Below are 17,556 nucleotides of genomic sequence, written 5' to 3'. Positions count from 1 at the left end.
TGACAATGTTACTACCTGGGACTTCTGAGTGAAGTATTAACTAAACTGAATGTTGATCTAATGATAGCTGATACTTTACCTCTTTAAGCTGGAGACACCATTACTGATGATTTAAGCTCAAAATAAATTAACCCATATATCTATATGCATTTTGGTATTCTTAAGACCTAGAACTAACGTTACGCTGCATAATTCTTTGTTTATATTATCACCTAGACCAATTTAAAAGATAATGAAATAACAATATCTCTTTTTATATCCTTCTGAATCACTGGGGTGGGTGGAGGGAAGATAAAGTTTCTGGAGCAATCTGTTCAGATAGATGCATCTGTTGACATTGATAGTTTCAAGCTTCTAAAGTAATATACAGACACTTCTTTTGCTCATACTCTCAAGGGTGCACAAATAATTTATTTAAATAGTCACATGAACTGTAACCACCTCTTCACCTAGCTGTACATGTGCTACTTTAGGAAAAATGAACAGCTTTATGCAAAATAAGACAATTTTCATTAAAATCACTGTTAAAGGAACCATATTAAAAAATCAGATTTCTTTGTGGTAGATTTCAAACTACATAGCTGCCAGTTCTGATTTACAGCAGTAATAAAAACTAAAAAAATAACCAACCCTGAACCTTTCAGATATAAATTCTGTTGATTTAAAAAGGCAAGTCAAGCTTGTTGGGAAATAAAGGAAATATTTTCATCAATCTACCATTTCCTCTGACTACGTTACATGACTTCAATTCTTCTTACCTTTGTATTCTTATGCAGGCGTCAACCTGTGAGTCCTCCACCCCCTCCAAGGCCTATCTCCCCACCACATACCTATGGATATATCTCAGGGCCCTTGGTCTCTGATATGGATACTGATGCACCAGAAGAGGAAGAGGATGAGGCAGATATAGAGGTTGCCAAGATGCAGAACAGAAGGCTCCTTTTGCGTGGCCTTGAGCAGACACCTGCCTCCAGCGTTGGGGATTTGGAGAGCTCTGTAACAGGGTCCATGATCAATGGCTGGGGTTCAGCCTCTGAAGAAGATAACATCTCAAGTGGGCGGTCTAGTGTTAGCTCTTCCGATGGATCATTTTTTACCGATGCAGATTTTGCACAGGCTGTTGCAGCAGCTGCTGAATATGCTGGCCTGAAAGTAGCCAGACGTCAAATGCAGGATGCAGCAGGAGGTGAGTTTGTCCTCTATTCAATGGGAGAAGAAAAAAAATGGCCACTGTGAAATGTATTTATCCCCAAGCGCTTCCTGGATTCCTGTTGTTCTTACAACATTTAGAAATTTGCGGGGGGGGGCTGTCAATTTACACTAGTGGAAGAGTCAGAAAAGGAGTTTTGGTGTAACAGTTCAAATTGCTGCTCTACATTGTTTTTCATAAGTAGTTCTTAATTTTTTGGTCTTACTGTTTATTGCCAAACCTCAACCCTGCTGGTGGATTTGCACTCAGAACTGAATGAGAGGAAAAAAAAAAAAAAGGATTACAGAATTCTATCCTTTTCCTGATGCAAGGCTCCCAGTGTTTTCAGTCACTCTTCATGACAGATTTAATCCCTCTGTATTGAAATGTCCAAAAAAATACTAAACCTTTAGAACCGTATTCCCCCTGCATTTGAAAGAAAAGAAATGGTAATATAATTGTTTTCCTTTTTATATTTTCTTGTTCTTTTGGAAAATGCTGTTCAAGCTCTTACTGCTGTATTATTGAGATGAACTAGATTTGTGTTGGTTTTGTAATTTGACAGCTGTTATTAGTTGCAGTTTAGATTATAGATTATGCATATGCAGCAAGGCCTTATGCATATGTTTCTTCTTGTTTTTTTTTCTCCTGAATCACCCCTGGACATATGAAATATGATATTTGAAATATTTAAGGTTTTACAACATACGGGTTACTAGTAACACTGGATATGTACAGGTAATCATCAACCTCACAAGGCCCAATGGATATTGTTGTAGTTCAACTAAGAAATAAGAATACCGCAGGGTGGGATGCAGGTTTCAAGCAGATCCATGTATGTTTTGCCAGTCAATCCTATTAAACTGCTAGACCTGGAGAAGAGGTACTGTGTCACAACTGTGTCCACCCTGACTCCAAAGATTTGCAACCTTCCTTACATTTCTGATATCCCCTCCCAGTTAATATTCCTTTGTTTCATTTCAACACAGCTGTTCATCATGAAGAGTGAGAGGGGAGGTAATTTAGTAATTCTGGATGAAATCCTGGCCGATTGAAGTAGGTGGCAAAACTCCCATTCATACCCATGGGGCCAGGATTGTATCCATTTTATACATATAATTTCATATAAATATGTATGTCCAAATTTATATATTTAGGAAAGGTCTTTTTACGTCTCATTACTATTACAGGTAAATAATTTTACAGCAGTCAAGTTCATGTTATGCAGTGATTTTTATGTATTGATATTACTCATACCTGACTACACATCCTAAAAATGTGACACTTCTTATCTGAAAATAAGCTGTCATAAAATGTGAGGCATACATCCCAGATGCATTCCTAGTAATTCATGCAAAGCGGTGGAGGAGGCATCTGTACCTGAGACCTGCTGGTGACTTCCTCAGCTTATGGCATGGGTGACCTCACGCTGCCTGAGCTAGGAGAGGTGAAACCCATCTTGAAAGTGAAACGTTTTGTTGTTTACAGAAAGTTGCTGGGCGGGAAGCCTGCTTGTGCTTGCCTGCTGATGGAGGTCATGCTCCTGGGGCAGGAGCTACCAGCTACCAAGCAGTTGGGTAATTTCTGTGCGGCTAAGCTAGCCTGCCTGCTGATAGGATAGCAAACGCTTTGATTTAGTTACACGTTACTCTAAAACTGATTACAGGAAGGAGAAGAGTTTTATTATTGTTCCAACAGTGTATTTTCAGGTTTCGTATACCTAGGTCATTCTGATATGAAAAAAGAGAAAGTATGAAATGTCTTATTTTAGGTAAGAAAAATAATAGCTATTGTTCTGTAACAATTTCCAGGCCGTAGACATTTTCATGCATCACACTGTCCTAGACCAACCAGCCCTGTATCTACCGACAGCAACATGAGTGCTGTTGTAATACAGAAGGTCCGACCTGCCAAAAAGCAAAAACACCAGCCAGGACATCTGCGCAGAGAAGTCTACACAGATGGTGAGTCCACTGAAACGGGTGAAAACGTCAGTGAACCTTTCTAAATATGCATTCAGTGTGTGTGTGTGAAATTTTTCCACAGAGATAGCATTATGCTTCAGAATTCGGTGATTTGTGTTTCCTGTTGCTAAACACACTGAACAGATTAATCATTTTAAATGCCAGAGTTCCTTAATACTGTACATCGATGCTTCCACTCCAGAGCCTTGCACCTGTTTTCTATAGTGTCCTAATCGGCTAATTACCATCATTATTTAAGAGCCCAGATAGCATAAATAGTACAGTCATTGAGAATAATATGTGGTTAGGATTAAAATCTTCGTTCACATGACTGACTATTAAAACCTTCAGAATGTATCTTTTCCTGAAAAAAGCAATTCACCATTCAAATGGTGGACAACACAAATCAATGAATTTTAATTCTGACCACAACATTGTTGCAAGCAGTTACTTTGTGAGTAAAAGCAAAATCTAATCATCTCCTCTTGTGCCTTCAAACACAATATCAACTCTTGCTGAAAAGGTAGTGCTTGTATTCTCTTGGGAGTGTAGAAGGATAATGCAAACATTGTGATGTTGTCTAGAGAGAGCCTTTAATGAAAATGCCTCAGGTGGTGGAGCTTTTATTAAAGCAGTACCTTCCAGTTTTATAAAACAACCCACGGGCTTTGTTGGAAATTCATGTAAGATAAATTCTCCAAGACTTAACCCATCTTGTCAAGTTTGCTGAATTTGCTAACGGGGGAGGGGGAAGAAAGGCATCGTTCCCCACCTCCTGGTTCTCTGCAACAACAATCTGATTAGGACTTTCATTACCAGTCTGAAATTTTTCAAAGAGGGGCATCATTTGCCATTACCATATGAAAGCCTAATATTATAGATCCTTATCCAGGGTTACAAGAAGGGAGTTTTGAGCCACTTCTCCCTATGATTCCTGCCACTTGACGAAAAAATTTAATACAAAGCTCACAGCACGATGAGCAGAAGTAATTTAGCAATGAGTGGTTGTCCGTGCTATTATCTGTACTTTATTCTGAGTATTTTCTCTCACTAGCATCTATCTGATATTAGGCTGCATTAAATACTGGCATGACACAGTGCACCTGGGCCTCTTGGCTTATGCCCAGGCCCCTTCTGTCAGTGAAACTGAGCTGTTGGAATATTATCTGATTTCAAGAGGTTATTACAGTGGTTTTGTGCATGTTTGCTTCTGTGAAAGGACAACATAAGGTGTAAATCCCAAAACTGTACCAGAAACATTACGTTTACGAGACCCTTGTAATGGTGTTTTGCAAGATTTTATGGACATTTTAACAGCTTTTATTCTCTTGAAGAGAATGCTCTTAACTGCATAATTGGCTGAGCATCAAACCTCGATACAAACACAGCAGCTAGGACATCAGAAATAAAATCCGGACAGGAGTTTTATGTGGCCATTTTCTTCTAACACAGGAATAAATAAGAGGTGGGACTGTATTTGATGACAGCTCTTTGTGAAAGTAATTATACAAAGTTACATCATAGAGCATTGTGGTTAGATATTGCAATAGATTTGACAATCATGATCAATATTTGTTTTGTGTTATATAGCACCAGCTTACTTCAGCGTATTTTCTAATTAGGTAAGAATTTCCGCTAACCTGTTTAGTGTGCAATACAGTGTGGTCATTCAGGGAACAGCACATTATGGCTTTAATTTCTGCAGATCTAATAAAACCCAGTTCTAAGGTTGAAGGGCTTGTTTGGGTTTGATTTTTTTATTATTTTTTTTCCCCCTCAATCATTTACATAAGCATATTTGGAACCTTACTGAAGATTCTAACATTCATTTTAATAGCCACATCTAGTATATTGTTCATTTAGAATTAGCTACAAAATAACATCTGCTAATTGTTTTTCTTAAGCAGAGAAAAATTATACAGAGACATGAATGAAGCATTTTAGGACAATTGACCTTTCCCACATATACTTAGGTTTTTCTGTTGGCTTGATGTCACACTGTTTACTTATCTTTTTTATAAAGGAGTGCCTGATAAAAAGATTTTTTTTTTCCTCATAGTGGGTGAACATACGTGTTTTTGTAGGAGAGCAAAGCAGATATTCTGAATTTAAGCATTTATTGGTGGCTAGAAGCATTGAGTAAATACTAAAAAGAGAAAAATACATTGCTTCATTACTTTCTCAGTCTTTAAAATGGAATTTACTTTCACATATAAAGAATATTCTACTGTTGCCAAATTACCTGAATTAGTACTTGCTAGCAGTTTCATGAAATACTGGTGTCATGAAGAATTTACATGAAAGGATATTTAAATAAATTAAGTCTTTGCATGAATGGTTGAAAATGCCAAGAGTATTATCAGCAGCAATATAAGTAAGTCTTAAAAAATTCTGTATTTTTTTTTTCTTTGTACAGCAAGATTTGTGAAAGACATTGGTATTTCTGGAAGTGTGTTTGTTACTAATGTAACACTACTCCTCCTGAAATAAAGGAGAGTGCTCTCTGATCTACTCTGCATTGTACAAGTAGTAACAATCTTGTATTTTCTGCTAGCATTAGTTCAAATCAGTTTCTACTTTATGTGGAACGGGATTTCAGCTCAGTTGTTTTGTTCCTTGACAGTCATCCAGGCGGTGAAATGTTCTCCATATTTGTTGCTAAAAATCTTTGCTCAGTAGATGGTAAGGATTAAAATGTATGAATTTTTAATTGCTCTTCATCTAGCCTTCTAGAGAGTTAACTACTAAGAGTGCATTACAAGAACCAACTAACAGATGTATCCTCCTTCTCAACCTTGCCTGACCTACTTACATATTTAATTTAAGAAACCAAATTTTAAAAGAATATTTTTGTCTTTTCTAAAATTATATATATGAAAGTGTCTTCTAAACTGTCTTGAATTGACTTAGTAGTAGTTACAAGCCCTCAGAATTGTAAGCATTTAGATAAAAAGGATAAAAGTACTTTGCCAATGCTTTGATTCAGTAGGTCTTTCAATAGAAATTATGCCATTGACAGTTCACGCAAGATTTTAAAGCCTGATTCTATTTTAAATCTCTGAGTGACACAGGAAAAAATACTAACATTTTCACAGCTAACTGGTTGAGACTGTAACTGAGTTATTTAGCTGAGTTATCAATGACATGACGTTAGGGCAGCTGAATTTCTCACAAAAGGCAATTGAGTATCTGCCAAATATTTCCTTGAATTTTCACTTTGAAATGTTAAGCCATTACACATGCTGGCATCATTTGTACTTTTGTCTCCCTCTGTCTGTGCAGTGCAAAAAAATCTATTCTGCACACATTTCAGCAAGATAAAAAATAAGTAGGAATGCATTTCTTAACCTCTGCCAAAAATCAGCTTGATATTGAATGATAATAGTTTTCAGATACCTGCCCTATTTGCAGTCCTTAATTCTGATTCCATTGTGAGATATTTAGTTGATTTTGTTACTGAGGGAGGTTTTGTGGAGTGAAAATTGTTTTGATAAAAGCATTATGTAAACGTACATACAGACAAAAAACCCTACAACCCAACAACCCACTGCTTTTATACCTCATATTTGGTTTTGCTGTATCTATTTATTCATCCAATTACTGTGTACAGTTTGAGCCATGTTTCTTGCAAAATAAAGCATGAAAGTAACTTCAGTACATGAATAATAGTAGCTGACGTTATTATGTATCTAGGAATCTTAAATGATCTTAAAGCTTTACTAAGTCAGGAACAATCTTGGGTTTTACATGCCTGCGTAAATATGCAATAGAAAAAAAATTCACTTTGTATCTTCTCCAATATTGCATCAAATCTATAACTCTGCTGTTTTCTTCAGGGTATAACTGTAGATATCTATAGCCCGATAGAGCTTAAAAGAGAGACTTGCCTAATAAGGCCTACTTCCCTCATTTGTCACTACTTACAATTCATCTTTTTGTGCTTATTTGTGGTTTCTCCACTTCAGTGCCAAACTAATTTACCAGATTATTTTTCCCCACTGGTGTTTTGCTTATCCCATGATTCCTGTATATGTTCTCATTTAGAAAATTATCATCGCTCCTTTCAAAAGACGTATATGGAAGGTTTCCCCTGTAGACTGTGCTATGAAATGGCATCCATTAATTGAGTTACGTGCAAAGCAATACAGCAGTAGTACATAGACATGAATGAAACATGTGAGCGCAGCTGACCTTTAACAAATACTTCTGAGTTCTTTATATTGGTTTGATGTTGCTTTGTGATTTGTTTTTTATTCCTTACAGTGGAAGTTTCCAATTTGCTTTTAATAAGAAGTGTGCCAGTTTGTACTCGAGGAGGCAGATTGAATCTGGATTTTCTCTGTGATCTGAGCTGTTAAAATAAATACCACAGGGGTGTAATAGTGTTGACCTCTGAAAAGTTTTTTTGCCTCTGTAAAGGATTCTTCTCAGCAAGGAGTACTGTGTTATAATGAAGATTTTTATAGTTTCCCTGCAGGTTGCAAAAATGTTCTCGAAAGAGAGTATCACTTTTCTTTAGTTATTACTGTACCATAGAGCTACTGCCGTTTTATGAAAGTTTTTATATCAATGCATCTTTCCTTTCCATAGTCAAGATTTAACACCACTTTGTTCACTGTCCTGTGTAGCTGGATAGGATTCTTGAATAAAGCACTTTGTTCCAAGTTATTTTTATAGGCTACGGGAAAGATGCTGTTCCTTCCCTTTGGCATTCAGCCAGGGCATTGCCGTGCCACAACTGTTGGAGACTGGCTCCAAGGGTGACCGAAAAGGCTGATGTTAAGTACCTACACTCCCTTTACATCAGCAGGCTCAACAGAAAGGCTTTTCAGTGCTCTGATAACTTAACAGAGACAGTGAGTGGGGAATGTGAGACACAAGATACTGCATGAACAGCTGTCGTTCCAGAAGCCTACACTTCTGAGTTTCAGTATCTTCATCCACTGCTGATTCAGTATGTCAATTTCTGAGAGAAGACATGTTGTGAGAAGGATGTTTTCCTCAGAAAGGAAAATTCTGTTTGAATCTCTGCAGGCTAATGCAGAATTTATCTTATTTTTTAAAACTTAACCAAGTTCTATAATCACTAAAAGTATTCTGCAAAAGGTGGGAACCATCACCATCTCCAGCCTTGCTTCTGAAGAACAGTTTCTGTGCTTGATAAGCTTTGGTCTGGATCTGACATGGTCTGATGCACTGGGATTTCAGGAACATATCACATGCAACTCTGAGGTCTTGGGCAGTCTTCACACGATTTTTCACCTAGCTGTTGAATTGTGAGAGGTTATATACTTCTTCAGACCAACATTTTTTGGAGCAGGTATTGACACTTAAGATCACATGGCTATGGAGCCTTGTGATCCAAATATCCTAACTTGCAGGTGCATATTGATTTAAGCATCTATAGGGCTGGGCAGCAGAGTGAAAGTGGTTTGGTTCACTCGTCAGTGGCTGGAGCTCGCAGGGCATTTTTAGAGGAGGTTGTCTGAATGCTGCTCTGATGTCTGGAATTACAGAGTTTCATTGCTAAGGTTGTATACTGGACAGAGGTAACCTCTGTAAACCATGTTTAAACAGTTATGGATAACAAAGGAATGCAGCATAACTGCTTTCTTGCCAAAATCTGTTCTATTTCATACCTTACTGAATCAGAAGTTGCCTCTCCATTTTACAGTTTTAGTTCCTTCAGATAAACAAGTCCAGTCCATTGCCCACAGATCTGCCTTTGTTCTTACTTTATGGTCCAGTATTTCTGACTCCATAAATAAAACTAGTTTGATTCAGCCACTTTGTATATCCAAGCTTCCAGCTAATTCACATTATGCCTTCTCAAGTTTTGGAAATAAGAGTGCTTTTTCTTAAAAGGTATCTGCAAATGGTGAGTGTTAACTAGATAATTAAAATTAAGTCTCAGTATTCAATTGTTTACCTTTAGCTACTCTCTAAAACTGATGTTCCCCAAACTGCCAGAATTTGAAAAACGAAATACCCTACAAAAATTGCAAGGAATATAAGGCCAGTTGTCCAACTTGTTCTTAGCTAAGAGGAACAGAAGGAAAGAAATGTCTGCATTTCTTGTTAAATGGGTTTGGTCCCTTATTCAAGCCCTAAATTAGAACAAGAAGTTTTCTTGGTTGCTTGGTTGGTTTTTTGTGTTGTTTGGGGTTTTTTGCCTCTTTTTTGTCTGTGTTTTTTACCAAGACAGTGAAGTTAATGTAGCAAGAATGACGTTACAGATCTCATTTACCTGAAATATGTCCAACCTTAGGAAAGGTACTTCATGACATCTTTCTTCCTCATTATCCCAGACCAGACAACTGATAAAATTTCCAGTCTTATTTAAAACAGGTCGAGGGCAATTCCAAGTTATGTCACCAGTCTAATGTGGAAGATGGTGCCCAGTAAGCTTGCATAGAGCACTGAACTCTGCATTGCTACACCTTTCCACAGGGCTAGATCAAGTCACTTCTGCTTTGTGTCACTGGAAAACCTCTCAAAAATGTCTGGCATTTGCCATGTCTGAATTCATACATGTATGTTAGGTGCCTATTTTTTTCTTATTCAGGAGTACTGCCTTTATTCTTGGCCCAATTTAGTTAATTTTCAGTTGAAATGTTCTCTTGAATAGACTGTGAATTAGCTGTATATATAGTGATGGTGTTTGAAAAACACAGCTACTCCGAGATTTTTGTGGAAGTAGAAAGAATGAATGCGAATGCACACTATTATAAAATGCTAAAGTTACAATTTTTAATAGTGCTGGGGGGGGTAGCAATCTTACTTCAGAATATTATCCTCAGAAATATCTTTCACATCTTTTTTTAACCTGTTTTTCTCTTCTATGCATGTGTTTTGTTCCTACAGGTTTGTGATGAACTGCTTTTGTATTGTTGCTTCCTTGTTTGACTTTTATATTTTTTCATTCACATTTTATATTCCACAGAGCACTATTGTATACTGATGAATAGTTTACACATTCTAGTTTTAACTCGTAATGCAGGAATAGAAAAATTTAACTAAGTAAAATATATGTGTGCCTTGTAAATACTATGTAAAAATATACAGAATTTTAGAACCCCTTAAGCTGTGCTAATTTAAGGACACAAATTCAAAAGTCTTGTGTGTCTTTTTTTCTTTTTTTGTTCTTCCTGAGCACTTATTACTTCATTGATTGAGTGTGGATTTTTTTTATATCTCATCCCACAGACTTCAGGGATATGTGTGTTAGATTAACCTATTATTTTGAAAGAAGAATGCAATAATTAATATAGTTTATCCTTACACATATCAGCAGTGCATGTGACATACATTCTTACACCTCAGCCAACTTGCTTTAATGCTCAGTACACTGAAGAGCTTGAGCAACTATAGCACAAGCTGCTGTGTTGTTGAATGGATGTAGCAAAACCAATAAATATCAGCAAAGATACATTAATATCTTTATGTTGATATCCATAACTGTTATATTAATATCTAAGTGCCTAAAGTTTATTATAGCTTTTTGTAATGATTTTTAATAAAATACTGTGATTTAAAAAGGCAGTGAGAGGTCTTTACTTGGCATTTTTAAAGCTCAAGCTTTGGAATAATACCCATCAGCAGTTGTAAGAGTAACATACTTTTTGGGGTGGAAAGAGAAGGGCAGAGGGAGGGCTGAAAGTAAATAGGGCATCTGTTTCTTCAGTTCGAGTTAAATATTATTTCTTAATTTCACTAGTGTATGATGTCATCGTAATTATTATTCTTTTTCAACTTCGTAGACTTGCCACCCCCTCCTGTGCCACCTCCAGCTATAAAATCACCAACCGCCCAGTCCAAATCACAACTGGAGGTGCGGCCAGTCATGTTGCCAAAACTTGCTTCTATAGAAGCAAGGACAGACAGATCTGCGGAAAGGAAAGGAGCGAGCTACAAGGGGAGGGACGGGGTGGATGGGAGACAGCATTCAGATATGCGGACAAATTCGGGAGAGCGGAAGGAATCACAGGAACAGCAAAACGATGGGAAACTGCGAGGAAATAAAGCACCCAAACGAGAAGGCACACCAGCAAAAACTCATCTTCTTCAAGGTTATTTTGCATGCATTTACTGAAGTATTGGGTGTTGATCACAGGGAACAGGCCAGCTCTTTTCAGGTCTCTCACACCACTGGTGTGAGTGAAGTTAGATCTGCTGAATTGTCACCATTTATTGTAATTATACAGTGCTAATGTAGGTCACGTTGCAGGTTCTTACTAGGGTAAAATAGAAATAAAAGCTTATGAAAACCACAGATTTTCTATCATGCTGTCCATATATACATCATGTATTAAAGCTAACGCTGAGAAAGCCCAAACAGAAATATTCCTCGAGAGTTGTAAGGATCAGTGTCCTTGCCCCTACCATACATTTATAGTCTAGTTATATTTAATCTATCTAATTATAATCTAATTTTTAAGGGAAGTGAGTGAAGTCAGACAGTAGATCTGTAAGTCAGATATTTAACTTTTCTACCAAAGAATTGGCACTTGGTCTATTTGTAAAGGTGGAAAGGGCCAGAATGATACCCGGTCCTGTTTAAAAAATAAGAAAGCCGTAGTAGTAATGCATTAGTTATAAATACTGACATGGCATTATATGAATCAGACCTAATCAATGTAATCTCTTGTATATGGAAGTTGGTAAAACTACTAATTAATGGAACATGATTAATGGAATTTGCCAAGTGTTTGCTAAGACTTTCAACACAGATTCATACAAATGCCTGGTCCTTTCTTCCTGCAGGTATCCTGGGTCAATATCAGGGATGATTGGGTAGTAAGTTGGTTAAATGGGCAGATTAGTAAGAGGTTGGTTACAGTGGATTGCTATAGAGAAAAGTTATTAGAAGGTTGCCTTAGAGGATGGTGCTGAAATTTTAAAACATGCCCACTAATTTTGTTTTCAACTCAGTCTGAGAAGTGCAGGGTCTAATATTTAGATGGAATGAGCTCCTTGTGAGTATCATGCACGTATTGTCATTTCCTCCTACCTAGTCATATCAAAAATGTACTACAAGGGGTGGGTTTTTTCTTAATTTTCCTGTAGAACATAGAGCAGGGATCATAAATTGAAATGAAGTGGACAGTAATCATGAATTAGTTTTTCTGTGGTGAATGTTACCATGTGAATACTATAAATTTCCTCAAGAAATCTTCTGTAATGCTATTAGGGAAATAGTGCATTTCATATTCCTGTCAGGCATCACTTTAAACCTACTGAGGATCATTAAAAGTATAATAAATCAACTGCATGTAGAAATTTTAGGATCACAGTATCTCCGGGCTTGTAAACATATCAATGTGTATATTTAATTATACAGAGGACATCCTGCCATATTCTAGACCAACATTTCCAACATCAAATAATCCTAGAGATCCCAGCTCCTCCAGTTCTATGTCATCACGAGGATCGGGAGGCAGACAGAGGGCAGATCAAGCAAATATAGCCCGAAGGAATGTTGCAGAATTGCAAGTACTGGGAGCATATGAACAAGGAGAAGAGGAGGAAGAAGAGATGGAGGTAACTGCAGTTGTACTACAGAAGATTACTAGAATAAGGCTATTTTCTGTCCCTAGGCAGATGCCAAGAAAAAACATTTTTGAACTAGAAAAATATCTCTTCAGAAAAATTAGTACATTTATCTGTCTATTAACATTATGCCCAATCCAAGAAAAGAAACATTAAGAATGTGTCAAAAACATAAAAAACAAGTAATATGTAGCATAGTATAACTGTCACCATACTAAAACCTATGGAATAGAACCTGCAGAAATACAATATTTAAATGTGCACTTTACGTTACCCAGATTCTTTCAGAATTGAAAATAAAGAACTAGAGCATCTAAGAACACCTTGACATTGCTTTTCACATTTTTTGATAGTTTATCATTCTAGATTTTATTAGATGCTAAAGCATGAACTTTTTTCTTCTTTTTTTTTCTGCCTAATGATATTAATTCAGTTTAAATCCTGATTGTAGAAAGGATATCCAACATGCAGTCACGTTGCTGCACATAATTAAAAGTAGTAGTTATTACTTAAAGATAACAAACCTCTAAGAAGTATATGAAACAAATTTTAAATAATAAAATCTAACATGTAGTAATTTATGTCTTTTTTTTTAATACAGGAAACAGAAAGCTGAAGACAACGACATGTACTGTAACAGGCTTTTAAAATCTAATCAGAAAAAAAAAATAATCACTTAAGATGCCTCAAGTCTGATGATGTTTGACGCCAGAAATAATGTTCAGTGCAATCAGAGTGTACAATTTTTCATTTTTCTTTATGCCATCAGAATGCTAGTTTTTATTTTACTCTTTCTTTGTAAACCCTCCTTATTAGGAACGGCCCTTGCCTATTCCATAAAGCTAAGTGCATCACCTTCGCTGCCCAAGAAGGCAGGTAAGCTGCTCTTGGTGGTACTTGGGCCAGCTGCTGCTTCAGAATTAGAACAGAAAGGGATTTCGGAGCCTGGGATCCTGAGGCTTTTCCCCAGCGAGGCGGTGCTTAGTACACTGCTAGTACACCAGTGAGCCAGTTGATAACATTGCAAGTAATACAGCATTGATTAAAAAGATCCCCATGGTGAACATCATGCAGAACATCCTTTTATTTTAGGGGTTTCACTGTAGTCTGCAGTTAGTGCAAATGGTATCTTGCAATTTCAATACAGACTGTGTGTCTTTTTTTCTGCCAGTCTCTTGCTAACCTTTTGCAGATGATACAGTTTTACAAATGCAAGTAAAATTAATTTGGGATAAGGTGTCTCTTATTGTAAATATGTACTCATTTTAAATCCCCTGTGGTACTTTGATTTGTCTTTCCATTTTCGTCATTAACTACATTCTTATTAAAAATGTCCTTTGGGATAGGCAGGAGGTAAGTCAATATGATTGCTATTTGTCTAATCATGGCATGAGCAGGTTTATCTGAAAGTTTTTCTAATTTTCAGCTTCAACAATGCTCATGAAAATAAGCAGAAAAATCAATGGACATTTTTAATGATGATTGGGTAATATCATTAACTGTTACTGGCCCAAATCTCAGACCTCTACTTGTGTCAATTCACCTTAAAGAAGAAGTGCCACTTAAAGAAGTTTTGTTTGATCTTGGCAAGTAATTTTTTTGTAATGCACTGCTTATCTTTTTTTTTTTTTTTTTGGTTTTAAAAGCACAATCACTAAACTTTGTTTGTAAACCATTGTAACTATTAACCTTTTTTTGTCTTATTGAAAATGTTAAGCATTTGTTTGGGATGTTTTTCATCTTTTTGTTAATGCTCTATGTTTGTATTTGGAATATTTGAATGATGACAGACGGTAAAGTAACAAACCTAAATGTGGGCCATAATCAAAACACTTCTCACTTTTCCTGGACTTACAGAAAATTACCGATTATGCTGTGGCCTCTCTCAACATTGGATTATCATTAAAGCTGAAATAGAGGCATTAGTTGCATTGAGTTTGCCAAATGATGTCCTCTGTCTGTAGATTTTATGACCTTTTTTGTAATTATAAAATTTCTTTGTCATTGGTGCTAATGGAGAAATGTGTGTTTGTTTATTGACAGCTATCAGGACTAGCCCCAATGAAAAAAAAAAAAAAGAAGAAAAAAAAGTGTTTTGGTGTTTACCGAGGACTGAAATTTTTCATTTAGCTAATTTTTAAAGAAAGGTTCCATAGAAAGGGTGTGCAGTACTAAAGGAACAATCCATGTGATTAATGTTTTCATTATGTTCATGTAAGAAACCTCATATTTTAGCCATAATTTTGCATACTGAGGATCCAATAATCAGAAAAGTAATTTTTGTCACATTATTTATTAAAAATGTTCTCAAATACATTATCTTTCTTGCGTAGTTTCTTGTGTTGCCTGAAACATAATTTTAGGGCCAACTCTGATCTTATTTCTGTTGGTAAGAGTCAGAATCTGTTCTGTTGAAATCATGCAGTTACAGTAGCATGAGCAAAGTGGGAAAGCTGGATGCATCCTAAGATTTTACATAATTACAATTGATTGCCTTAAAGATCTGATTTCTGGGTGCTTCATGAACTGTGATAACGAAAACATCTCTTAGCCTGCCAATTTCCAGAGAGAGCTGATGAAGAAAATCTGTACCAACAAAAGCATTCACCTCAGGGGTGAGATGCATTTGTTACAAAGGAAAAAAGATCCAAATATGTGAAGGGAATGAATATTATGAGTCATATGTTTGCTGGGGCCTGCACAAATGCAAGTCGTCTTATCTGTCTGCTGTCCTCCTGCACCGTAGCCATTCTGTGTCAGCAGAGTCCTGCTGTGGATCACGATCAAGTAGGTGATGGTCCCTTTTCCTCTCTTGCATTTTTGTAACCCTGTACTCTTACTGATCACCCCATTTTTGCCCTTCCTTACCCTACCCCTGTCATCCCATTTAAAAAAAAAAAAAAAAAAGAAAAAAGATAGCCAGCACATTCCATAAAAAAAACCACTGTATCTTTTATTTAACAGAACCTTTTTGCTTCTTGTATTTTGACTGCCATACCTCTCCCTTCCCAAGAGCCTCAAACAGTCCAGAGCCGGATCCTGAGGTGCTGCAGTGTCCTACAGCACCAAGTATCTTGCCACAGAAGAGTGCTAGAGCCTTGACAACTTACTGGGTGTAAGCCTCAAGTATAATTTTTTTTCATAATTGTAGCTTTGAAGCAGGTATTAAGATTGTAGAATAAGTTAAATATGTTACTTTTCTATGTTGCTTGGGGTGGGGGCTTTGGATGTCTTCGGTCCTCATGCCCGAGTTCAGACTGCCATGTGTTGGAGCTGCCAGCATAGTCCAGACAGGAGCCCGTAGACCAGGCTGTGCCACAGGAGACATCCACCTGGCCTGCACCTTTCCTTTGGAGGAGGCAAGAGAGGTTGCTTTGATGGGCACAGACTGCTTCAGCAGCTGGTTGTCTTTTCTGGCGCTGGGAACGGCCTCACGGTTTGGGACCAAGCCATTGCCATAGCAGGAATGAGGTGGGGAACGAGGTGGAGGTCGAGGCAGGGTCCCTGAGCGTCTCAGCCGCTCGGCACAAAAGCTTAAGCCGCTGCCAGAGGTGTAGTGGTGCATCACAAAACTGAGATCTAGTTGCAGCTGTAGTGTGTAGACCCCTGTTAGGTCTATCTGTCCGGAAACACTGGTGCTGCATGCCTGCAATAACAGGTACTTGCTTCATTCTTTACTGGCACGGTGACGTACTGGAAACCATACATCGGATCCCCAGCTGATGTCCATGTCCATCTGCGGGGCTTCACTAGAAGTCAGACTCCAGCTGAAGTTCTGACCTCAGACAGTGGTAAGTGGGAAATCTTGCCCAATGAGGTTTTTTTATTAAGACTTACTATAAATTTGTTTGATGGTTGATGGTGTTCCCTGAGAAGTTATTTGGATTGCTTTGTGATTGCATTCAGTTGTGATTAGCCGTATCTTGAGACAGTGCATCGCAGAGTTGTCACAGAGTTCTTGCACCCACACTGGGTCCTCACTGCATTGTGGTTTCACCAAAAACATTGTAATGAAGGTAAAATATACAGCAGCGTGGTCTTAAAATTATAACTTCTGTTAATTAGTATTGATACACACTTGACTTGGTCTTCGGCATTCAGGTACAGTAAAACTAGGTCATTTATGCATTGCTACTTTACCTAAAGGATTATTCAGTGATTGGAAAGCCAACACAACAGAAGAAGTAGAGTTCAGAGGTTTTGATTACATTGTATACCTGGAGAAAACAAGCATTGTACTAGAAAATCCATAGCATTTGCATGCTGAATTAATGTAAGGGATGTAGAACTCTGATTTTTCTTGTGTGTTCTGTGTAAGAGCTAGTGTTAAATTTTACTTTACTCAAATAATATTTGTTGGGATACTATGAAACATGTCTAAAAAAATGAGAATTACAAAATTTTAGAAGATGCCTTGCACATGTTTAAGCATTATATATCAGTTTATTTTCCAAAGAGTACTTGCTTTGAAGCATAAATGACAAAGTGGTTTTATTTTAGGGTAATGCAAATATACCTTAGATCTGTATTTGCAATAATTTTATCGGAGTAGGTTAGCTGTAACCTAACATGAAACCTAAACAATGTAATTTGCTTCAACTCCTGCAAATATATTTGACCACCTGTCTACCACCTTACTTCCTATCTTCCAGAACCAGCTATTTGTTAAAATAGCAACCTACTTAATTTATTGCTTTACTTAGTGTGTAAATTTTACACAATGTGTTGCTTTTAACCCTTTCTACTTTAGTTTTCCATAATTATTATCTTCCTTGAATAAACTTAAGGAAGAAAAAACTTCCATGGGAAAAATGGAGGATCTGCCTAACGTAACATCTATTCTGCAATGTGCTT

General features: G+C 37.1%; 1 protein-coding gene across 1 annotated transcript in view; it reads left to right on the top strand.

The window, feature by feature from the left end:
- ROBO1 (roundabout guidance receptor 1) overlaps nucleotides 1-15,021 on the top strand; it is a 328,596-nt gene extending 313,575 nt beyond the window's left edge. Inside the window, exons 26-30 of the mRNA XM_075033941.1 lie at nucleotides 777-1,186; nucleotides 3,001-3,153; nucleotides 10,914-11,222; nucleotides 12,494-12,693; nucleotides 13,304-15,021. Coding sequence (XP_074890042.1) covers nucleotides 777-1,186; nucleotides 3,001-3,153; nucleotides 10,914-11,222; nucleotides 12,494-12,693; nucleotides 13,304-13,318 — 1,087 coding nt within the window. The 3' untranslated portion in view covers nucleotides 13,319-15,021. The remainder of the gene's footprint in view (nucleotides 1-776; nucleotides 1,187-3,000; nucleotides 3,154-10,913; nucleotides 11,223-12,493; nucleotides 12,694-13,303) is intronic.
- The last annotated feature ends 2,535 nt before the right edge of the window (nucleotides 15,022-17,556 follow it).

This window comes from Buteo buteo, chromosome 8 (genome assembly GCF_964188355.1).
Source record: "Buteo buteo chromosome 8, bButBut1.hap1.1, whole genome shotgun sequence".
NCBI classification, from domain to species: Eukaryota; Metazoa; Chordata; class Aves; order Accipitriformes; family Accipitridae; genus Buteo; species Buteo buteo.
This window is presented reverse-complemented; position numbering and strand designations above follow the sequence as displayed.